The sequence below is a fragment of the Macrobrachium nipponense genome, chromosome 21 (assembly GCF_015104395.2).
Source record: "Macrobrachium nipponense isolate FS-2020 chromosome 21, ASM1510439v2, whole genome shotgun sequence".
Taxonomy (NCBI): Eukaryota; Metazoa; Arthropoda; class Malacostraca; order Decapoda; family Palaemonidae; genus Macrobrachium; species Macrobrachium nipponense.
Window position 1 is genome coordinate 9,895,279 of NC_087212.1, and position 26,303 is coordinate 9,921,581.

Below are 26,303 nucleotides of genomic sequence, written 5' to 3' on the forward strand. Positions count from 1 at the left end.
TCAATCCGTCAGTCGCTTCAAGATTGTAGGCATAAAAAACAAGTCAATAATCATAATTTTTCATAGATTTTTATAAAGGGCCGTATATAACATCACATGTGTCTGCTTGAAATTCGATTAGGGTCGACATCAAAGCACAAACAAATAAAGGAAAACTACTATATAGACCTTTCACAATTCCATATTCTTGTTTTAAAGTAATCCTCTAAATACCTCAGTCCTCCACAAATGTGTTTGTTTGCTTTCACAAGAAATCTCAAAAGTATTTTTACAAGACTGGAAGATTATTTCCAATTTTGTAATCATTAATTTCTACGATTTGATATAGCACTCTTTGAAGTACAGCCCTACCTTTCTCTTTCTTTTCAATGCTATAAATCGATTAATTTTATATAAAACTGATTCACATCATCCACGTCAGAAATCGAAAATATATGTACAACACACTCGTGAAGTTCCTCGTTGGACGATTGGGTTACTTGCTCGCCTACCGATTCGGTTGTCTGAAGTTCGCTCCCCGCTCTGCCAACGCGGAGTTAGAGGAATTCATTTCTCGATAAAATGTGGTTCGGATCCCACATTAAGCTGTAGGTCCCGTTGCTAGGTAACGATTTGGTTCCAAGCCACGTAAAAAATATCTAATACACTTTTTGACAACTCGTGAAAAGGGGCCCATGAATTCATCCATAACTTTCAACACGACTGTCATAAAATCATATAAGTAAACTAACCACTTTTATCAAGATAATATTCATACTAAATGAAAGCCTGTTACTTATCCGGATTTTGAAAAGGACGCTCGTCATAAGTATTCCAGCCTTTATATCCTCAGATTCAAAATTGGTCAACCTGGTAGAATGACCCCTACTTAACTGTGGCTTAATTTTATTAATTACATTGTTGAGCGATATATTCTGCAAATGTTCGATTCTGTTAGAGAATCACTGATCATATAAACGTGTTTATTATTTATTCGTCTCTAAATTCATTGAAGGTGTGGTCAGAAAACGATAAACAATGGACGATCATCTGGAGATGGAGGACATACGAGAGAGAGAAGAGAACGGAGGGGATGATGGAGACGAAGAGGGGGAGGGGGAGGGAGGAGGAGGAAAAGGAGACCTTCCAGACCACGGAGAGGAATCTCCACCTACGGGCGTGTTGTCTCCTCTCATATCACCACCACCCTCTTCGTCAGGAGCTGCTGCTGACGAGGACATGCCCTTAGGTATTGATCCCAGCTTTCTGATGGGTCTTTTCGTTCAAGGTCGTTTCTTTGTTATTTTTAGGATTACTTCAACGATATATATATATATATATATATATATATATATATATATATATATTAATATATTACATCTACTCCAAACTTTCGTCCACAGTACCCGCAGGCGGGCCGTCGTGGCGGGGGGTTCTAGAGACCCTGGGTCCAGACCATCCCCTTCTACGCGGCTTCAAGAGGCCAAAGGCGTCAGCTTCGAGAGGAGAAGAGCCAGCTGCAGCTTCGCCTTCGTCAGTTGGTTGGTTCCCTTCTTCAGTGCTTTTTTTTCCTTCGTTGTTGATTTAGTTCTCTGATTTTCTGTCGCTTTTTGGTTCATTAATCTGATTTTTCCTTTCGTTGATGACTTATTTATCTGATTTATTTCATTCGTTACTGATTCATTTATCTGATTTTTCCTCTCGTTACTGATTTATTTCTTTGAATTTTCTTTTTTAAGCAGAATATGGAATTTGCTTCGCTTAGGAATGCAATATTTCTTTAAATAATAAAACATAGCAGTCATTATATTATGTACGTATGCATGTATTTAAAACTAATACAGTTCTGCATACTTAATACAATCACAATCAAATGTAAACACACACACACAAACAGTACTGGAAGGTATACCTAGGGTGACCATACGTCCCCCTTTGAGGGGGACAGTTCCTCTTTGTGTACTCTTTATCCCCCAAAACTGCGGTCTTGGTGGGACGTCCTAATGTCCCCCTTTCAGCCTTTCTTTTTTATGTAATTACTACAATTGTCCTTAAAAACTAGAGACTAATTTTTGCTTAAAATATCAGCATAAATAACGTCTGAATAAAAACAATGTCATTGATACCCCTAATTTATAATTTCCTGTTATTGAATATAATTAGTAAAGATCAAATCAAGCCAAAGAATGTTGTAAGAATTTTTTTCTTTTTAAATAATGTCTGTAATTTTCCTTAAAATTTAAAGAATAATTTTCTGTTTAAAATGTCAGCAATAATGTCAATAAAAACACTAATTGATAGACCTTAAAATGTCAGCGATAATGTCTGAATAAAAACACTGATTGTTAAATTTCTCATTTGTCATCACCTGTAATTGAATATACTTATGTACTAAACTTCTGAATGTATAACGAATCAACATAAGTGCAAGTGCGCATGGGCTTACTATATACCTTTGTCCCCCTTTCGCAAGTCAAATAAATGGTCACCCTAGGTATACTGCACGCATATATGAAAATTCGGTTACCAAACATCACCTGGCTTCAAAATGAAAAATTTATGCATTATTTCTCAACATCACCAGTTTTCAAGATATTTTGCTTATGTATCGAACCCAGCCATGGCCAACTTTCTGTTATTAACCACAAGCTCTCGGGCAAGAAAAATGAAGAGACAGTTTTTATAAATCTTCGGACACATAGTGGTCATAATACCACACCTGGCAACTCTAGAAAAGGGCCGGAGCTTCAGCGTAATCGTGTTTGTACCTGTCTAGGACTCTAGGTTTCCAGTTCCAGACTTCCAGTACATGTGTCATGCCATTTCCTATTCGTTTCTTCTATACAGAACCAACAGACGGAGGATCTCAAGAGGGAAAACGTATCTCTGGGAAGCCCAGCTTTTCGACATTCAACAGTCCGTGACCAGAGCTCAGGTGAGTCGAATTAGACTAAAACGCTTAGGTAAAGATGAAATTAGAATCTTGGGCTATTTTTATTGGTGGGAACATACGTTTAGGGAAATATGAAATAAGAGAGACTTCTCGATTAAGGAAATACAGAAGACCTATATACCTCTTTAAAAGGAAGAAGGGGTATGTTTGGAAAAAAACAGGCGTAGGAAAAATAAAAAAATTCCAGAGCCTGTGATAGAAGAGAAGGCTTGCACGTAAATTAGTGATAGCTGGAATGAAGACAGTTGTGGTCATTCTGAGTTGAAATGGAAATTAACAGTAAGGGTTTAAAGGTGTAACGGGAGAAAAACAGCAGGATTTTCACTGACACCTCAGCAAACCATTACAAATCATCATGTACCAGATACAGGTGACTGTGAAGAACCTGGACGTAATTTAGAGATAATGGCATCCCTTAATGATCTATCTGAACATCTCGTTGGACCTCCCGCAGGTGAATCTGGACAGGGCGAAAGCGGAGCGGCAGAAGACATGCTCAGCTCGACTCGTGGCCGAGGATTCGTTGCAACAGGCGCGGCAGGAGGAGACCACACTCCTACAGACGCTGCATCAGGCCAGGAAACACGGTAAGGATTCGTTTTGATGTGTTCCTGTCCACCAGGCAGACGGATAGATATAGATAGCTACAGAGATATACGGACAGGTGGAAAGATAGCTACAGAGTTAGCCAGACAGGTAGAAAGGTAGCTACAGAGATAGACGGACAGGTAGAAAGATAGCTACAGAGATAGACGAACAGATAGAAAGATAGCTACAGAGATAGACGGAGAGGTAGAAAGATAGCTACAGAGACAGACGGACAGGTAGAAAGATAGCTATAGAGATAGACGGACAGGTAGAAAGATAGCTACAGAGATAGACGGACAGGTAGAAAGATAGCTACAGAGATAGACGGATAGATATAGATAGCTACAGAGATAGACGGACAGGTAGAAAGATAGCTACAGAGATAGAAAGACAGATACGTAGATAGACAACAGGTAGCTAGATTTACATATAGACACAGGTAGATAGCTATGTAGATGGTCACAGATAGATACATTTATAGATAGTCATATAGATAAATACAGGTATAGATAGCTACAGAGATAGACAGAAAGGTAGAAAGATAGATACGTAGAGAGACACAGGTAGATAGATTTACAGATAGATACAGGTAGATACCTATATAAATAGGCACAGTTAGATAGACAGCTATATAGATAAATAAAGGTAGGGATGAATATAGACAGCTATATAGACACAGGTAGACAGATTGATACAGATAGCTCTATAAAGAGACAGTTAGATAGGCAGGTATATAGATAAACGCAGGTAGACTGATGGATATATAGATAGCTATAAAATATAGCTGTTATAGAGTGATACAGGTAAATAGAGAGATATAGTTAGCAATACAGAAAGACACACAGGCAAGTAGGAAAACCGTACCAGTAATTCACTGACTGATTTAATGCAACCTGGCGTTGCAAGAAACTATCACTGGTTTATGTTGCAGGTCACGATGCAACATTTACTCTGATTTGCTTCTTGAATTCGATGAGAAATCAAGTCGAAATCGAAATCACTGGGCCGGCTGAGCGTGACTTTTCCTTTATAGCACCGTTTTTACATTAATTTCTGTCTAGACGGAACTGAGTTTTATCTCCAGTATCGATCACCATAAATCACTACTTCATCATATACAGAGATGCACTGCCTAAGCACTTGTCTCCGGACGAGCTTATAAATGCGTAAATACTTAAGCACACCCACGTAGTCACACGCGCGCACACATATATAAAACCAATCTATCACTTTCTACATTTGTACCCCTTTTCGAAGCTTTCGTCTCAAGCCACTTTCAGAAACATTACCGAAATCATTAACATCCAGAAGATGAAACCATCCAATTTCTAGACATTTACGAAGATCCCTTAGGTTACTTTTAAAGCAAAGACTCGTGAGATTAGCGACCAAAACGGCTTTCTATAACCTAGGCCTATGAATGCAAGATGAAACCTAGGCCTATAAAGGCAAGATGTAACCTAGGCCTATTCATGTGACACAAACCCACAGAGGCAACCGACTTGAAATTCAAGCTTCCAGAAGATACGACAGAAACCTAAAATATTCCTTCAATAACTCTCTCTCTCTCTCTCTTTTTCTCCAGAGTCTCACCTCAAGCAGGAGATATCGTCGATTGGTGCTCGAGTGGCAGCCATCAAGGCTGCTAAGGAGCAGAGCGACGGTGACGTCACCACCCTCGAAAGAGCTCTCCACAACACCGCCTGGGACAGGGCCAACCTCGAGAAAGACAAGATGGCCCAGGTAAGACTTTTCCTAATTTTCCACATAGAATTGAAGACTTGTCCTGATTTTGATTGTCCATCTCAAGAAGAGACCATGATGTTTTTTTTTTAATATCCAGAAGTTAATGTGTATAGTATATACCAATGCCGTGGCTAGCCCAGGCCCGAAGGCTCTCTATGTTGAGAGGTTAGATTATATCATTGTACAAAACATTCGAGTTTGTTTATAAAAGTGAAACGCTTCTTTTTAAATCCATTTTTATATATATGTTCTAAGATAATGACGACTTGTAAATCGAAAAACGAAGTCTTCTTCTTCCTCTGGCTTAATCCCTAGTCGGGGTCGTTGCTTTTACCGAGTATGAATCAAATAACAAAAAGATCCTCCGGTTACTGTTCTACAAAGTCTAACTTGTATAATTCCAGGACGTGCTGGTAGAACGCCTGATGGCGTCCCTGGAAAGAGAGAGGACGACGCTCACGTCCCTGGACCAGGCGTCCGCCGAGGTGGCCGAACTGACGGAGGCGCTGCAGGATCGCGCTCGCCTCCAGCAGGATGAACTTCAGCAGCTGGGTAAGACAGAAGGACCGTAACTTTCTAAATAAATAACTAAACCTTTATATCTCGCACAAAACTCTTTCCATTTAGGCGTTGAATCAGAACTGAATTGAGTATAGCATTTTGGCCAAAAGGCCAAGCACTGGGACCTAGGAGGTCATTCAGCACTGAAACGGTAATTGAGAGTAAAAGGTTTGAAAGGTGTAACAGGAAGAAAACCTCAAAGCAGTTGCACTATGAATCAATTGTTAGGAGAGGGTGGAAAGTAAGATGGAAGAAAGAGAATACGAAAGGAGGTACAGTAAAAGTCATGAAAGGGGTGGCAGCTAGGGGCCGAGGGCATGCTGCAAAGAACCTTAAGTAATGCCTACAGTGCACCACATGAGGGTGCACTGACGGCACTACCCCCCTACGAGGAGACGTTGGTTCAGCATCAACTCAAGTCTTTTTCACCAGAAAAAAATAGAATATAGAATTTAGCTCAAGCGCTGGGACCTACAAGGTCATTCAGTGCTGAGAAGGGAAACTGAATGTAAGGTGTGACAGGAAGTAAACCTCGCAGTTGCACTATGAAAGTAGTTAGAGAGGGTGGACAGTCTGCCGGAAAAAATATGGACGGAGGTACGGTAAAAGGAATGAAAGAGGCTGGAGCTAGGGGTCGAGGGGACGCTGGAAAGAACCTCATGTAATGCCTACGTGGTGCACTGACGGCACAACACCATACGCTTCTTCTTTATTTTAGTAGAAGACTTAGCTTCTTTTATTAGATCCAATGTACTACTTAAGCGCCTCAGTGGCGTGGTTGGTTTGGTGTTTGCTTCTCACCTCGGTGGTCGCGTGTTCGATCCTCGGCCATTACATTGAGGAGTGAGAGATGTGAATTTCTGGTGATAGAAGTTCACTCTCGACGTGGTTCGGAAGTCACGTAAAGCCATTAGTCCCGTTGCTGAATAACCACTGGTTTCATGCGAAGTAAAAACACCAAACAAACAAAACAAAATACAATGTACCACTTCATTGGCTTACTTCTTCTTCCGTTCTCCGCCAGAATTGGAGGCCGTCGGGGTAAGAAGGGCGTGGGAGGCCAACGTGTTGGTACTAGAGCGGCGTTCGCAGGAACAGAGCGAGGCGGAACAGCACTTGCAGCAGCTTCTGGCACAGCACGCGGGACTGCGGGCAGAGGTAAGCCGAGAGAGAGAGAGAGTGAGTGATGTTGGTGATGATGTCTGGGAAAAGCACCATGCTGTAGACTATTGATATAATTTGTGATCATATTTTTTTATAAGAAATTACTGTTGGTCAAATTAATTTGGTGGTTACGTAGTGACGAAATTAATTAAGTAATCACACGAATGTCCAGGTTAATTGTGTGTGGACAGATAAATATCAAAATCTGTTCTGATATACCACGACTGCAGATCAAACTGATTTGAAGGTCACGTGAATTAACAGACCAGTTAGGTGGTCAAATATATGATCAAGTCATGCTAGTATTTACGTTAATTAACAAAATCAATTTAGTCACATTAATGATCAAATTAACATGGTAAACACGTGATAACCAAATTAACTTGGTGGTCACTTTTAAAAATCACATAATACAAAAACGAGACAATGACTTAATCTTAGGCCCCGTCCACACGGTCGAGCTTTGGTCGACGAACTTTGTCCTATGTGACGTCAGAAGCGGAGAAACAGCGAGAAAAGTCTGAACCTCATCCCTGTATCTCCGCTTCTGACGTCACATCGAACAAAGTACGTCGAGCAAAAGCTCGGCCGTGTGGACGGGGCCTTAGATCTGGTCTTTTATTTTTCAGCTTTACAACACAAGAAAAGCCGTCAGAGAGATGCAAATGAAGCATGAAGCACATTCTGTCAGGTAAAGTCCAGTGACTTGTAATGATCTGACTGAACCTGAATTATTATCAGCCAGTCATCATGAAGTCTACTAAGTCGATGATTCTTAAATTGGGGGGAAGGCAGAAGCTTCCAAGGAGGGCGCAGAGGGTTGCCAGATGGTGCCTATTATTATTATTATTATTACTATTTTTTTGTATTTGTGATGTTAATTGCAAAATTCCCCCCCCAAAAAAAAAAACATCACTGCTTCCATATGTTATGAAATTCAAGCTTCCAAAGGTTATGGTATTCATAGCGAAGAAGTAAGACGAGGTTAAGGGAAGTACAAAAGAAGAGACCCCACTTATTAAAAAAGAAAAACTGATAAAGTAACAAATAGATAAAATTGTATTAAAACGCAAGGAGAATAGTATCAGGGTAGTAGCCTCTGTGCAAATAAAAAGGATAAACAAATGAATTAACTGAACTGATAAACCTGCTTTCAGATTGCTTTACCACGAGCGAGAGGTGACCACCAGGCGCATACGGTTGGCAACGGTTCGAGACGAGTCCCATCAGCTAGCTGAGCGCCACGAGGGACTGGCTAACGTTGTCGAACATTTGGAGACTCAGCATCGGCAATTGCTGAAGGTATGTCTTGATAAATCACTGTTGATTCTTTGAAATATACCAATATCTCTTTCTGCTTCTTTAGCCACACACACACACACAAGTATATGTGTGTTTTTAAAACTTTTCATGATCTATCTGCAGTTATTCAGCTTCTGAATAATAATAGAATTATTTGGAAAAAAAACTCTCTATCACGAGTGTAATATAATGTTTTAAGGAGTCCACAATAATAATAAAAAAAATTAAGAGTTCGTGTATAATTGAAAAACACTTTATATAAATCTTTCGAACACTTCCCTAGGTTCATCTTCAGTCCAAAAAATGAATAAATAAATAAATAAATCATACACGAACTCTTAACATTTTTTAAAATTATTCTGGACTCCTTAGAACAATAAAATTATTATTATTCATCTGTATCACTTATACAGTAGCAGTATGACAATGCACTCTTACCATGGCAGACCTTTATTAAAAATATATATATATACTTTCCTTTCATTTTCTAATCGCTTCCCAATATCCACCACCAGGAGGCGCAAGAGGAAACCCGTAGGCTGGAGGGCGTGTACAGGCGCCTGAGATCAGCCACAGAACGCCATCGCCGTCTGGAGGACCTCGCCCTTGACAAAGTGGGCGAGCACACGGCCATATCCAAATCCGCAGACAATGTCCGTCGGCGCATCAAAGAGATCAGGCAGAAGTGCAGGAACCTGGTGAGTGGAATGGTCGCTCTCCTACCAAATCATTTCTTTAGTCCTATGGCATCATGGTCAGTGCTCATTGCTTTCATATTGAATCATGGAACATTTTTAATGTTATTTCTTAGACAAAAGATGTTTTAGAACATTTTGGTGATTTTTGCATATCTCTTTGACTTCCAATCTGTTGTTCATAAAAATTTTTTTCCGATATTATAACGTTCATTGAAAGACGTGAAAGCTTTCATAGTGTACATCTACAATTGTTAAACTATTTATTCCATCAATTTTTCAACCATTATGTTTAATTTTTACGTTTACAACCCCATGAGGACTTTGCACGCTTAGTACTAAAGAACATTTCCAGCTGTCTGCTTGGAAGTTACATTCCATAGGCCTATGATATCAAGCGATAACTGTCGTATTTCTTCGACCAGGAAGACGAACTGATTGAGAGGGAACGCAGTGCAGCAGACGCTGCTCTGAAAGCATCCGACGGAAGAGCTGCTGTTCTGGCACAGACTGCAAACAGGGATGCTGCAAAACTCGTGGTCGAAAAACTTGATGCTGATATAGTCAGGTATATAACACATCTCTCTCAGAACATATAACTCATACATTTTGGATTTATTCTACCTTGTAAGCTGGCTTATGAAGTGTGATCGGACGAGAGGCGGTGCTTTCAACGTGGTACTACGGCCGTTGGCTGAAGGTCTGAGAATGTTAAAACATACACGAAGGAGAATGAGAAAAGAAAAGCGACAAAACATTCTCCTAAAAAGTTGACAACCACGAAAATTCTCAGAAACTCTTACAGGAAAAAAGAAAAAACAAGCCCTTTACCCACACAACTTTGCTTTTTATTCAGCCTAGTGATGTCACATAACTTCAACTTCTTTCCTCCACTAATCCTTTAAAAAACTGTTTGTATGGTATTGAATCGAAAGTTTAATTTGACTTTTTTATCAACAGACTCGAGAGTGACCTGCGCAGAGGACAAGAGAAGATCAGCGCTAACCAGTGCGCAGTTGACAGAATCAACAAGGATCTCGTCAAAGCTCTCGAAATTGCTGGTGTAAGTAACTTTACTTTCATGGGAACTGCTCTCATGGGTTACTAGTAGAGGTTTTGAAATCGCTGGAGCTAAATAGCTTGGTTTTTAAAAGAAACATATCATTCAAGTTACTGGTAAAGGCACTGAATATTGTGTAAATAACTTTATTTTAATATAAACTTTTTTTATTTAGTTACTGGAATGGTACAGATATTCCTGGCATAAGCAGCTTTATTTTTAATGGAAAAAACTTTTAGTTTTTGGTTACCATTAAAATGTCTTAAGCTCCTAGCGTAAATAACTTGATTCTTCATTTAAATAACTTGACTTTATGGGAATGGCCATGAAAATTGCAGGCATAACTTGGCTTTCGAAGAAACTGTTCGTCCAAGTTACTAGAGAAAAGCACGCTAAGTTCATTTTAAGATGAGTTATTCAATCCAAACAATATCGCTTGAATTATCCTTCTGTGTAATGGACGACTGAGGAAAAAATGCCGATTTGCCTGATTTAAAAAGGGAAACTGGTCGTCTTCGTTAATTTCGGTGTCACAGAGATGTTTTATGACAGAAACTTTGTCCATATAGTACCATTTCTACTAAAAATCCACGCACTCCGTCCACGCAATCAAAGAACCTTGATAAAAACTATCATGGCTCTATAGTATACCTTACCAGCACATAACCTGAAAGCAAGCAATAGGTTCCTAATACAATGAATAGATAAAGCTATCGATAAATCACCTTCCTCCACAGGGAAGCGAAGCCCCGCCCGCGAGAGAGAGAGAGGCGCCTCTCCAGGACCCCCTCCTTCGTGACCGGGAGGCCGAAAAAACGGCCCTAGAAGAAGAAGCTTTGACGGTCCAGCGCCATCTTTTGGAAGCACAGCAGAATCGAGAACGCTTGGTGCAGAATCTAACTAGGTTGAACCAAGGTAGGCCAGTCAGTGAAGGAATTAAATCGCATGATGACTGGTTAAGAACAATTATTTTATTAGTATAAGGAGCCAATTAAAACGAGGTCTTTGCATAGAGTGTATATATGTATATATATATGATATATATATTATATATATATATATATATATCTATATATATATTGCTACTTTCAAAATGCATGTTTCCCCTCTTTGAAATGTCATGTAACATTTTTTCAGATTCCTAGATAGCTTAGAATAGGATGTTTTAAATGTGTGTTCAGATTTCGCATTACTTAATGTAAAAGAATATATATATAACGTATAAAAGAGAGAGATTTTTACTTTGTCTTTTCGAAACTACGAATGTTTAACTTTTATGTCAACACTTTGAGATTAGAGGAACTCAGAGATCTCCGTTTGCTTCCCTATTCTGTCAACGCGTTTGATAGCGAGCGAGCTAGAGTCTTGCGTTGTCATCAAAACATGTCAATCTTAATTGTCACAGCTCAGCCTCCGTTTCGATCGAGTAGAGTACGTCTTTTTTTTTAACAGACTCGTCTTGTACACGTATGTCTTTGTCAAGTCCCACGTGGGAATTGCTCATTTTCTTTATGAAGATTGCATCAGATTTCAAAGCTACTGGAAGCATTCGTGACAAGAACGTTTTGTATCACATCTGCTCTGTCGTTTCCGTAAAGGAAGAAAATTTCATTACATTCTACCTTAGGACCTCGAGGCAGTCAGATCTCTCTCTCTCTCTCTCTCTCTCTCTCTCTCTCTCTCTCTCTTCGACATCATTGAGATTATATTAACGTAACGTAAATTGGTCACTCGTAACTTGTGAGAATTTCATATTTGATATTTCTTAGAGTTTATTTAGTGTTATTTAATTTCTTTTGTGGAATCTGAACAGACATTATTTCTTAACGGCGCCTGGTTTTTGTGAAATTGTGTAAGACAAGACTGCAGCAAATTAAGAAGTTGGTATACCAAAAAGGTAAAGTGTGTTATATTTTTATTAGTTGCAACTAATAACTAATAACGGATAGGAATTGTGTTTAACTAATAATGGATAGGGAGTGTGGTTAACTAATAATTGTTAGGAACTGTGGTTAACTAATAACTAATAACAGGTGTTTACGAAGGTTTGGTAAAAACTGATGTTTACAAGGTTTTGAGTGAAAACATTTACACTTTTACACATTGCGTATTTTTGTGTTTGTGATTGTTCCATTGTTTGTGTATTTGTTCATTTTCTTATTGAAGTGTGTCTTTTTATTTTATATTTTCATTTGCATTCACAATTTAATTGACTTAGTTATTTTCATTGCTTAATCATTGCACATTTGATTAAATTTAACACTTGTGAATTAATTTGCATTTACTTAGAATTCTTTTCAAGTTTTGTTATTGTTTAGTACTTGTGAATTAATTTCTGATTTCAATTATTGCCTAATACTTTTGAATTTTGATTGAATTAATTTTCTTGAATTTTGTGATAAATTAATTTTGATTTAATTTTGTTTAGTTTCATTCAAGAATTAATTAAACTTTACTTTGTTTTCAAGTAACAGTAATTTTCCCTGATATTGTGAATTTCACTTATAAATTTTGAATTTAATAATAAATTTTTGTATTTAAAATTTTTATAAGTATTTTCATTTATACCAGTATATTTAATTATGATTATATTTATGTTAGGTAGAAACATAGAGTGGTAATTGATTTGCTTTCCTTCAATTTATTTGAAGTGACTTAGAACCAGGGAAGTACTTGGACTTCTGAAATCAGAGAAATACTTAGAGTTTTAAAGTTGTTGATGGAGTGATGCCCTTTGATTAATTTAATTACTTACAAGATTACCTCACACCTGTTTTGATGAACTTAGTCTGATTTTCTGCAATACTGGTAAGTGTTAAGGGATCACTGTTGCCTTTAGAATATTCAGTCGTTTAAACGTGTTATGAGGGTTCAGGTGTCTGGCTTTTGGTGAGGTAATATTTGATGCATGGTAACCAGATACTTGGCACTTCGTAACAATATATATATATATATATATATATATATATATATTGTTACGAAGTGCCAAGTATCTGGTTACCATGCATCAATTATACCTCACCAAAAGTCAGACACCTGAACCCTCATAACACGTTTAAACGACTGAATACTCTCGTAGTAGCCATCTTGCTTGGTGAGACGTACCCGCGTGAAGTCACAATAATCAACAGATATCACAAGTTTAACATACGACTAGAATTTGAGAAATATCTAGAAGTGTTCGTGAACTATCGGTGATAAGATTAGTGTGAAAATAGTAGGATAAAGCGTCTTCTAAGTTAGTTTATCAAGTGTAATACTATAAATCAGAACAAGATGGCAGTAAGTTCCAACTGCGGGAAAAGGTGGCGTAATTTGGCGTGTCTAGCAGATTCGCAATACGATGAGGTAGCATGGAAGGGAACTGGCATTTCTCATCTATGAAATCAGCAACAGTCCTAACCAAAAAGATACAAAAGCATTCATAGATATATTAGAAGGATATAATCCTTCAAACTGGAACAAATCTAATGAAAACATCTTGAAAATAATTGAAGAAGTTCCAAATAAAATCCAAGTGGTCAAGAGACTCATAAAGAAAATATACATAAACCAACATATTCCGACAAAGAAAATGAATAAGGTGAATCTTGTGAATATACTAATTGATGCATTAGGAAAAAGTGAATGCCAAAAGCATGCAACATGTGGTAAGGTTTGGTATAGCATAGTCAATCCACAAAACCTAATCAGAAAATGTGCTGCATGCAACATTCCGACCCATCCACAGTGTGCTGAGGTAATACAAGATTTGAGAAAAGATTACAAGAATTTTTTGTTCAACACATGTCTATCATGGATAGACAATGTTATTAAATCAAGATTGAATGGTACCAAATAGTTGAGGATGAAGAAGAAGAGGAAGAGGAAGAAGAAGAAGAAAAGAAGAAGAGGAAAACGGAAGAGAAGTAAACAAAAATGAAATGACAGAAAAAAATAAGGAAAACAAAGAACAAGATAAAAGTATGGATGCAGAGATACTCATTGATACTACATATGAGGCAATAAAGCAGCATACCTACGAAGAAATAATTACGATATGACAACAGAAAAGCAAATCCCGAAGAGGCTCTACCCAGATCTATACAATGACGGGAAAGAGGAAAAAATAGACAAGAAAGACAAAATCTGCAACCTTTTGAAAAGAGGGAATTGCAGATTTGGAGAAAGATGTTACTACAAACATCCTAAGATATGTCAAAACTATGAAATATATGGTAAATGTGCATACTTAGATGGATATGGGGATGATTGCAGAGATCTGCATCCAAAATATGTAAAAACCTAAAAGAAGGAAAAGGATGTAAGTTCGACAAAAATGCAAATATATGCACCCTGTAGCCATGAATCATAATCAAATAAATAACCAACCAAGTAATAAAATCCAAAATAAGAAAGAAACAAATAAAGAGAGAAATCAAGAATATCAGGTAAAAGAGAAAAGCAAACCACCAATGAGATATGCAGAGGTGTCAGCAAAGAATTTCAAAGCATCAGCTCCGAAATTCTACTCAAGAGATAATAACTGTATTTATTATGCAAGAGGATATTGCAGAAACGGGAGAAAAGAAAAATTGCAGATTCAGACACAAAATGAATAATTATGATGAAGGAAGATCAAATATTATGGAAAAGTTGGATTTTTTAATGTCAGAATTTCTGGAAATGAAAAAAAGAACAACATACCAGAACAGGAAAGAGACATGAAAATCCTTATTACTATCAGTATTAAATGAAGGAGAAAACACGCAAACCATCATAGTGATGAATGCGCAGGGTTTAGTTACGAGTAACTCAAAAGAAAAATAGAGTACTTCGCAAGAACTAACCCGCCAAAATGCAAAAGAAAATAGATATAATGAATATAAGTGAAACCTGGTATTCCCAAGAGACTGGGAATGATGATCAAATAAAAGGGTTCCAAACTTATAGATCAGATAGAAAAAATAGGAATCAAGGGGGAACCGCAATATATGGGAAAGACAAAAAAACAAGGAAAAATATATGAGAAATATAGTAACTCAGAATGTGAACTAATAGCGGTAGAATTTGAATCTGAAAAATTGATGAACATAGTAATATATAGACCTCCTAATACTAAAGAGTTTGACTTAATAATTGAAAAATTGGATGATATATGTAGAAATCACAAGGACTGGACTATTCTCCTACTGGTGACTTCAACTTCCTTTCGTAGAATGGAAAGAACGAATAGGAGATTGTGGTTGTACTTATACATATAAAAAAGAGAGTAATAGTAGTGCAGAAGATAAGAGGCAATTTGAAAAGCTATTAGTTATGCTACTAGAATACAACATTCAACAAATAAATCACCTGCCAACAAGAAAGGAAAATACTTTAGACCTAGTATTTGTGAACGAGATGAATTATGTTAAAGAAATAATAGTTTATAATGCGAGTATTTCAGACCATAATGTCATAGAATTAACAGTTCATTCCAAAGCAAGTGAAAAATAGAGATAAGCAAGAAATGAAAAAGTGGGAAGGATATGGAAAATACAACTTCTACAGTAAAAATATAAAATGGTCAGAAATTAATGAAGAATTAAACAAAGATTGGGATAACATTTTCGTAAGTGATGACATAAGGGTAAATACGGAGATATTATATAAAAATATTGGAGATAATAGTGGAAAAATATATACCGAAGAAGAAAAGTAAACATCATTCATGCATACCAAGAGACAGAAGAATCTTGTTCCAGAAAATCAGAAAGTGGAAAAAAGGTCTTGCAAAAGAAAAAAATGCATGGAAAGTTATAGAACTAAAAAGTAAGATAGAAAATGCAGAAAAAAAGATTATACAATCAAAAGAAAATGAAAACGGGACTTGGAAGAAAAAACCCTATTAAATATCAGCAAAAACCCAAACTATTATACTCATATGCGAAGAAGATGAATAAAAGAAGAATAGAAATAGGCCCTCTGAGAATTGAAGGGAGATTAACGAATGAAAAAAAGGAAATTTGCAACATACTGGCAGAACGATATAAGAGAGAATTCACCCCTAGAATAGATAATGAAGATAATGATATAGAAGTAAGGATGAAAATAGTGAATATTTAGCTGACATAGATATTAATGAAGCTGATATTGTGCAGGCTATTAATGAAATTAAAAATGGAGCTGCTGCAGGGCCTGATGGAATTCCTGCTATTTTGTTAAAGAAAGTAGTTCATTCTATCGCAAAGCCACTTGCAATATTATTAAGACAAAGTGTAGATACAGGCAAGATATATATGAGCACAAATTAGCGTATATTACCCCTACTTTCAAAAGTGGATCAAGACTAGAGGCAAGTAATTATAGGCTGTGAGTCTAACATCACATATAATGAAAGTGTATGAAAGGGTAATGAAGAAAAATATTATGAAACATTTAATAAAAATAATTTGTTTAATAAAGGACAACATGGTTTCGTACCCGGAAAAAGTACACAAACCCAACTGTTAGTCCACCGTGAAAACATATTCAAAAATATGAAAAGCGGAAATGAAACAGATGTGGTTTATTTAGACTTTGCAAAAGCTTTTGATAAAGTAGACCATAATATATTAGCGAAGAAAATTAGAAAACACAATATCGTGGATAAAGTAGGAAGATGGTTAAAAGAATTTTTACACAACGAAAACAGATAGTTATTGCAAACGACGAGAAATCGGATGAAGCCAAGGTAATATCCGGTGTGCCGCAAGGTACGGTGTTAGCTGCAATACTGTTTGTTATTATGATTTGAAGACATAGACAATAATGTTAAGGATTCGGTAGTGAGTAGTTTCGCAGATGACACAAGAATAAGTAGAGAAATTACTTGTGATGAAGATAGGAACGCTCTACAAAGAGACCTTAACAAAGTATATGATTGGGCAGAGGTAAATAGGATGGTATTTAACTCTGATAAATTTGAATCAATAAATTATGGAGACAGAGAAAGAAAGCTATATGCATATAAGGGACCTAATAATGAGACCATCACAAATAAGGAAGCAGTTAAAGACCTTGGTGTGATGATGAAATAGGAACATGTTATGCAATGATCAAATAGCAACTCTGTTGGCAAAATGTAAGCAAAAATGGGAATGTTGTTACGGCACTTCAAAAACAAGAAAAGCTGAACACATGATATGCTTTATAAAACATATGTTCGTAGTCCACTTGAATATTGCAATATGATATGGTACCCACACTATCAAAAGGATATTGCACAAATAGAGAGTGTACAAAGGTCCTTTACAGCTAGAATAGAAGAAGTTAAGGACCTAGACTACTGGGAAAGACTACAATTCTTAAAATTATATAGTCTGGAAAGGAGAAGAGAACGCTACATGATAATTCAGGCATGGAAACAGATAGAAGGAATAGCAGAAAATATCATGGAACTAAAAATATCAGAAAGAGCAAGCAGAGGTAGATTAATAGTGCCAAAAATATACCAGGAAAAATAAGGAAAGCACACAGGACATTAATCCACTACGCACCAGCATCGATAATGCAGCGTCTATTCAATGCGTTGCCAGCTCATCTGAGGAATATATCAGGAGTGAGCGTAGATGTGTTTAAGAATAAGCTCGACAAATATCTAAACTGCATCTCAGACCATCCAAGATTGGAAGATGCAAAATATACCGGAAGATGTACTAGCACTCTCTGGTAGACATAGAGGTGCCTCACACTGAGGGACCTGGGGCAACCCGAACAAGATGTAAGGCAACAGTGATCCCTTAACACTTACCAGTATTGCAGAAAATCAGACTAAGTTCATCAAAACAGGTGTGAGGTAATCTTGTAAGTAATTAAATTAATCAAAGGGCGTCACTCCATCAACAACTTTAAAGTCAAAGTATTTCCCTGATTTCAGAAGTCTAAGTACTTCCCTGGTTCTAAGTCATTTCAAGTAAATTGAAGGAAAGCAAATCAATTACCACTCTATGTTTCTACCTAACATAAATATAATCATAATTAAATGCAAATATACTGGTTAGAAATAAAAACACTTATAAACATTTTAAATACAAAAATTTATTATTAAACTCAAATTTATAAGTGAAATTCACAATATCAGGGAAAATTACTATTACTTGAAAACAAGGTAAAGTTTAATTAATTCTTGAATCAAATTAAGTAAAATTAAATCAAAATTAATTTATCACAAAATTCAAAAAATTAATTCAATTGAAATTCAAAAGTGTTAGGCAATAATTGAAAATTAGAAATTAATTCACAAGTGCTAAACAATAATAAAATTTGAAAAGAATTCTAAGTAAATCCAAATTAATTCACAAGTGTTAAATTTACTTAAATGTGCAATGATTAAGTAATGAAAATAACTAAGTCAATTAAATTGCGAATGTAAATGAAAATACAGAAAAATGTGGACAATATCAAAATAAAAAGGCACACTTCAATAAGAAAATGAAAATAATGCACAAAATGAAACAAACACAAACACAAAAAAATCAGCAATGTGTAAAAGTGTAAATCTTTTTCACTCAAAACATTGTAACCAACAGTTTTTACCAAACCTTCATAACCACCTGTTATTTGTTATTAGTTAACCAAACCATCATAACCATTAAATAGTATTAGTTATTAGTTAACCACTTTTCCCATTAACTTTTAGTTATTAGTTGTTACCTAACCGTTATTAGTTGCAACTAATAAAAATATAACACTTTACCTCTTTGGTATACCAACTTCTTTCTTTCTTTGCTGCAGGCTTGATTCACATTTTCACAAAAACCAGGCGCCGTTACGAAACAATGTTTGTTCAGATTCCACAAAAACACTATTTAATACTAAATAAACTCTAAGAAATATCAACTCTGAAATTCTAAAATGTTACAAGTGACCAATTTACGTTACGTTAATATAAGATCAAAAGTGCTATGCGATGGAGAGAGAGAGAGAGAGAGAGAGAGAGAGAGAGAGAGCGAGAGTGAGATGTTAATGCCTCGAGGTTCTAAGATATAATGAAATCTTCTTCCCTTGCAAAAACTGGACAGGGCAGATGACACAAAACGTACTGAGACAATTCTTCTAAAAGCTTCGGAAATCTGACGCAACTTCACATAAAAAATGTGCAATCCCCACGTGGCTTTGATCAAAGACATATGCGTACAAGACGATTCTGCTCAACAGACACGTACCCAATCGAAACGGAGGTTAAGCGATAATTAAGATTGACATGTTTTGATAACATCGCGAAGACTCGATTCGATTGCTTATCAAACGTGTTGACAGATTTAGGAAAGCAAACGGATATCTCGCAGTCCCTCTAATCTCAAAGTGTTGACATAAAAGGGGAAACAGTCGCAGTTTCGAACGGACAAAGAAAATCTCTCTCTTTTTACACACTATGTTATATATATATTCTTTACATTATGTAATGCGAAATCTGAACACATATTTAAAACATCCTATCTTTAAACTATCTAGGAATCTGAAAAACTGTTACACAATCTACATGACATTTCAAAGAGGGGAAATATGCATTTTGAAAATAGCAATATATATATAGAGGCTCAGTTAAATAAATATATAGGAGCTTCAGAAGGTGTCCATGATACAACGATTAAAAGGAATCAGGTTTATTTACAACGAAACGTTTCGCACATAAAACTTCTGTGCATCATCAGTCTGTAAAAGAGCAAAGAGACACATAAATAACATTCAATGATAAAAAAGGAACTCACAAATATTAAAATGGTCTTAAAAATTAAAAATCAAAGTAAAAACAAACAAAGGTAAAGAGAGAGAGAACAACCCCAAACACCAACCGTCCATAATGTAGAGAGAAGATGGAATGACTAAAAAACCAGTTGACGAAGACGACGTCAACTATGCCAGGTATAGAGTTGCTGAGGAGGTATTGCTATTGAGTGAAGGAACAAGTTTCTTAATGTATAACGACTCGAGGGTAGTTAGGTGGTCAGGATTTTTGACATAATCTATTATTTTGAATTGTTCTTTTTTTTATTTCGATTTTGCAATTAGAAGCGTGGTTCCTGATATTGGAAAATTCAGGCTGTTTTATTTTCTGACCAGTACGGAAGCTGAAACCCAGATGGCTACAATATCTGACCCTCAGCAGCCTCCGAGTCGATCCAACGTAAGAGCCCGGACATCCAGGGCAAATAAATTTATATATGACGTTGGATCTCATGAAGGGCTGAAGGCGGTCTTTAAAGTTAAAGAAGGAGCCAATTGTACAGGGATTATTTGTTATAAGTTTGACTCTGAGACAAGGAATCTCTTGTTCAATAATTCGTGCGAGATTGGACGAGAATTTGAAGTCAGGCATATATGGGATAGTTGCATAAAACAGTTTCTTAGGAACATCAAAATTAGGCAATGGTGGATGAAAAAATTTGGCAAGTATTCGATTGATCATTCTAAAAACTATTTCTTGTGGGAATGAATTGGCCTTGAAAAAGCTTAATAAAAACGTGATCTCATCATGAAAAATCTTCCAAGAAGATGAATATTTCAGGGCTCTATTGACTAATGTGTGAATGGTATTAAGTTTAAAAGATCGTTGACATGAGCTATAAAAATTATTAGTTAGTCCTGTAAAGGTACGTTTTCTGTAAACGGACGTGGCAAATTCAGAATTGATTCTTGTTATTTTCAAATCCAAGTAAGGTAAAATTCCCTCATTTTCGACTTCCATTGTAAAATTAATATTTGGATGAATATTGTTAATAAAATCTTTATTAGTTAGTCCTTTACAGGACTAACTAATAATTTTTATAGCTCATGTCAACGATCTTTTAAACTTAATACCATTCACACATTAGTCAATAGAGCCCTGAAATATTCATCTTCTTGGAAGATTTTTCATGATGAGATCACGTTTTTATTAAGCTTTTTCAAGGCCAATTCATTCCCACAAGAAATAGTTTTTAGAATGATCAATCGAATACTTGCCAAATTTTTTCATCCACCATTGCCTAATTTTGATGTTCCTAAGAAACTGTTTTATGCAACTATCCCATATATGCCTGACTTCAAATTCTCGTCCAATCTCGCACGAATTATTGAACAAGAGATTCCTTGTCTCAGAGTCAAACTTATAACAAATAATCCCTGTACAATTGGCTCCTTCTTTAACTTTAAAGACCGCCTTCAGCCCTTCATGAGATCCAACGTCATATATAAATTTATTTGCCCTGGATGTCCGGGCTCTTACGTTGGATCGACTCGGAGGCTGCTGAGGGTCAGATATTGTAGCCATCTGGGTTTCAGCTTCCGTACTGGTCAGAAAATAAAACAGCCTGAATTTTCCAATATCAGGAACCACGCTTCTAATTGCAAAATCGAAATAAAAAAAGAACAATTCAAAATAATAGATTATGTCAAAAATCCTGACCACCTAACTACCCTCGAGTCGTTATACATTAAGAAACTTGTTCCTTCACTCAATAGCAATACCTCCTCAGCAACTCTATACCTGGCATAGTTGACGTCGTCTTCGTCAACTGGTTTTTTAGTCATTCCATCTTCTCTCTACATTATGGACGGTTGGTGTTTGGGGTTGTTCTCTCTCTCTTTACCTTTGTTTGTTTTTACTTTGATTTTTAATTTTTAAGACCATTTTAATATTTGTGAGTTCCTTTTTATCATTGAATGTTATTTATGTGTCTCTTTGCTCTTTTACAGACTGATGATGCACAGAAGTAATATATATATATATATATACATATATATATATATATATATATATATATATTATATATATATATATATATATATATATATGTTGTGTATATATATATATGAGTGATCACATCACTGTGATTCATATATACGCATTAAGCTACAAATGTCCTTTAATCCTCTCGTGGTAGCTGTGTGGTTAAAGGCGCTTCACTGTACGTCTGATTTCTTGGTATCTAGGTTTGCGCCCGGGAGCCGACGAAGTTATCATCTAAAAATTCCCCTTCAGTTAACATATATGAAAATATATTAATTCTGAGGTAAAGCGAATAAGATATTAAGGGACATTTGTAGCTGTATGTATGTATGTATATATATCCTAAGCCCACTCACACGTCTCCTTCAGAGGGAGAATCGACCAGGGAATATAGTACTAATGTTATCACATTTTATATTTTTCTTTTGTTATTATCACCCATCAGTAGTAACACACTCTAAGTATTGGAAATGAAAATATATGAAAGGGTCATTGGTGCTACTCAGGCTTGTTATCTACGGGTCACCTACTCCAAGGTGATAGTACTAAACACCGTAAGGTAAATGTAAAGTAGACAGCCCCAAGAAAATATCGTTTATTAATATAATTTGTCGACCACCCAATATAGAAATGAGTGTACATAATACTTTGATCCTCGAGGGGCTAGTACTAAACACGGCGTCCCTAGGAGCTTCCGCCATGTGTAGTACCAGCACCTAGTATCACCGAGTCATTTAATATCAGCCTATTGCTATCGCATCGAGCTGTGTGTTGGTATGGTATTAGCGTCTCACCTCGGTGGTCGCGGGTTCGATTCTCGGCCATTCCATTGAGGAGTGAGAGATGTGTATTTCTTGTGATAGAAGTTCACTCTCGACGTGGTTCGGAAGTCACGTAAAGCCGTTGGTCCCGTTGCTGAATAACCACTGGTTCCATGCAACGTAAAAGCACCAAACAAACAAACAATTATCGATACTACCACATTACATTTCAGAACTGAATATCCTGAGGAGTCGCCTGACGAGGCTCGAGGGCAACGTCGAGACCGAACGCAACGGCCTGAGAGACGCCGTGAAAACCCAGCAGCGCCTGCACAGTGCCGTGGCGACCTTAGACGCAAGGCTCCATCAGGAGAAGACGGCGAGAGAGACGCTTTCCCGAGAGAGCGACGCCTCCGAGACCCAGCTCATGGCGAAGTTGAAGGTATGTTTAAAAGATTATTTTAAAGCTTCAGTTGGCAGTCCCGGGTCGAAAGGTCCATGCCAGGCCCGTTGGAGCCACAATAACACTTGTAGGTCTAGAGAGATTCCTATGCGTAAATATAGCCAGTCGCGTCAAGATACGGCGGAATACACAAACGGTAATAAATTATCCAAATAATTTTATTGATTCTGTTCATAAATTACATATATTGTATATGTACTTATTGTAAAATGACCTGTAAAGTGTTTATTTTTAAATAAAAGAGAAAAAATAGCCATGTACAGGCCTATGTATACGTATCCATTGCATCTGGTCTCTGATAATACTTAATCACTTACTATAAACCCTTCGAAATATAGTCTATCTTTACCTGAGACAGGACACGAGGACAGCCCTGTGAAACCGTTATAAGTAATGAACCTACTCAAGTACTAAGCTATCTAACAATAATTATAATATAACCGGCGGTTTAGCTACAATGATAAGAATCAAAATGCAAATATACATGGACGTTTTCTTATGACACACACACACACACAGACAGACACACACACACAGATTCATGGTAGCCATAATTTTACGGAAAATCAGTGGTGCAAACCCATCAAAATAAATAATGCTAATTTATCCAAGTAATTCTTAGCCATATATTACAGATTACTGTCGCTTCCAAGAGCCCTCTGTTCTGCCGTTAATCGTCCTTCGAGTCAAAATTTGCAAATCAGCTACCAATAAAAAATTCTTAAGTGACTCCTTTCTAATTAAACAAATTCATCCATTAAAACTGTGGTGAAACCGTAAGGTGGTAGTATAGGTTAGTTTGGTAAATTTTTGCGATGGTACAAAATGACAGTCAGTGGTTAACTTGACATGTAATTACTTACAGTTTTCCTTTGATCAACACAAATAGCTATGATGGCGAGGAGAGCTCTATATCCTTCACGGTCACGGAGGAAACTATATCAACTGTCACAATATAGCACAAGCGATCACTATAGAGAGGAGTTAGTACTGACTATAATGACTATAACGTTCATGACATAGTAGTAGTAGAAATTGCCTTTACAACGGCTCTTATAATGATCGCTTTTCCTATCCCACAAGGAACTGAACGAAGAAGCAGACAAGAGGGAAAAGGAGATGATGAACCTGAGGAAAACGAAGGAGGAGGTTGAAGGAAAAGTCCTAGAAGCCTCTCGCATCAGGACCGAGTGGGAGAGGAACCTAGTCGAGATAAAGGACGCCAGGGACGCTCTTCGCAAAGAGACCGGGACAGAGGGAGACCTGCACGCTATGAAGACTGAAATTAACCGTATGCAGGTGAAGACAGCTGTTCCTTTATATATACATTTGCTATCTCTAGTTTATAGCCTTTCAGTCCTCATTACCGGCCGTTACCAATTGTACTATAGAGTGCTGAAGTCCGTGGTCAGAGTCAGTAACTCTTAGACCTCATTTTTAACCCGAGTTTTGAAGGTCATGAATTCAAACTGGTAAAAAAAAATCTACCTAGATACCATACACAAGGTATACCCAAAACGAGCTGAAACTCAAATCTAGCTCTTCATATATTTTTAAGAGAATAAGAAGCTAAGTCAGCGTTGTAAAAATCGCCTTAAAATTTGTCGACAATTAATAATTGCTGTCTTAATCACCTTGCCAGTTTCTTAATGCTCTAACGTTTGTATAAATAGTAATTTTGCATCCACACATATAAACACTGTACGTATATGGTGTGTTTTTAAACGCATGGGACAATTTTTTTTTCCACGACAAACCTATCACTTGCAATTAAGCTCAGAATAGCCCAGTTTTTAGTAACAGATTTATACGAAAATTATTTAGATTTTAAAGACTTACGATATCCTCCGATTAACAATACCACTGATCCTGACCCTACAGGCTAGGTGGCGCGCCCTGGAAGCCACCCAGAAGGAACTAGCCAGCCAGCTGGAGCAGAGCGTCTCGGTCGAAGCAGCCTTGAAGGGTCGAGCCATGGCTACCATAGACAAACTCAGGCGGGACCCCAACTCTGCCAAGGCGACTAGGCTGATGCATCAAGATATCCTGAAGAGGAAGATAATCAAGTCGAAAAGGGTGTGTTTCTTGGGGTTTTGTTCGAAAATACATGATTTTTTACAGATTTATGCAGATACAGTAACAAATGTCTTGTAATGCTTACCAGAACCCTAGACGTATTAAGGAAAGCTTTATGGTCCCGTGATATATAAAGATCATTGCTGTTTATACAAATGTGGACTTTCAAGTTTCACCAGTGAAAATAAACTTAATTTCCTCAAACAAAAGAATTATTAGCTCCGCCAGATCGAGGCATCAGTCAGTCAGTCAGTGCGACAAATCTCCCCCACAGCATCTGAGTGAAACCCAGGGTGCCACAGAGAGTGCCAAGCAAGAGAGATCGCGACTGGAGGACGAGTGCAACAGGAAAGAGCGCCTCTACGCCCAGAACGTGCGACTTCTGCAGGAGGCAGCCCAACACCTGGAGGAGAAACTGGTCAAGAAGCAGGAGGTGGGTCATTTCCGAGGGGTACGGTCGTCCTAGACCGAGTCTTAATCGGACCAGGTTGGCAGCCTCTCTGGTGAATGATATAATTAATTTGTAGTGTAATTTTTTCATGGGTAGGCCTATTGATTCCTCAATTAAGCACTGCTTTACGTTACTCTCCCGCACAGGAACAACTACGCCTTCAGGAGCAAAGAGCGCGGCTTCGCCACCTGACGGCGGTGAAGGAAGGTCGCTACAAAACCTTGGCCGCCCCTTCTGACGAGGCCCAGCTGTCCCTGAAGGCCAGACTTGTCGCCCGTGCCCAGGCCTATACGGGCATAATCACTCAACTAGAAGCTGGGTATCCTCAGCTAGAACTCAAGCTGAAAAATATAAAGTATTTGCTCCACAACTTTCTTGAAGGTTGAATAAAGTTTCATATATTTTTGTGGTAAATTAAATATATTTTCATAAAACTTCATATATGATGGATTGATGACTGAAAATGATTTAGCAATATGAATAAAGTTTTGATAGCAGAGTATAGAGGGTTTGATAGCAGAATATAAGAGATTTAATTGCAGAATATACGTAAATGGTTTCAGAACAAAACAGGCTTGATAAGATAGTGCAGGCAAGCGTTTGAAAGCAATATAAAGAGATACAGAACATGGATAAATGTCAAATAACAGAATATGTAGACAGAGGTTTAATAGAATAAAATATAACCACCATTTTTATGTCAGGTCTTGGTAACAAAACGACTAATTCCAAATAAAGCCAGTCTTGAAATGTAAACATAGGTCGATTCGTTAATAAAAAAAATGTGGAAA

The 26,303-nt window shown here is 37.1% G+C and overlaps 2 protein-coding genes across 5 annotated transcripts in view; one reads left to right on the forward strand and one right to left on the reverse strand.

Moving 5' to 3' along the window:
• The window catches only part of LOC135197770 (ras-related protein Rab-21-like), a 120,729-nt gene that overhangs the window by 63,920 nt on the left and 30,506 nt on the right, over positions 1–26,303 (reverse strand). The gene's annotated exons all lie outside the window — the stretch shown is intronic.
• On the forward strand, positions 1,018–26,303 carry LOC135197628 (coiled-coil domain-containing protein 40-like). The gene is made up of 15 exons (XM_064224650.1): positions 1,018–1,267; positions 5,106–5,263; positions 5,671–5,818; positions 6,852–6,985; positions 7,621–7,682; positions 8,149–8,293; positions 8,809–8,991; positions 9,414–9,556; positions 9,949–10,051; positions 10,786–10,963; positions 22,756–22,964; positions 24,069–24,284; positions 24,867–25,061; positions 25,336–25,494; positions 25,659–26,303. Exons 1-15 carry the CDS (start codon positions 1,018–1,020, stop codon positions 25,896–25,898), a joined length of 2,523 nt encoding a protein of 840 aa, XP_064080720.1. The 3' UTR covers positions 25,899–26,303.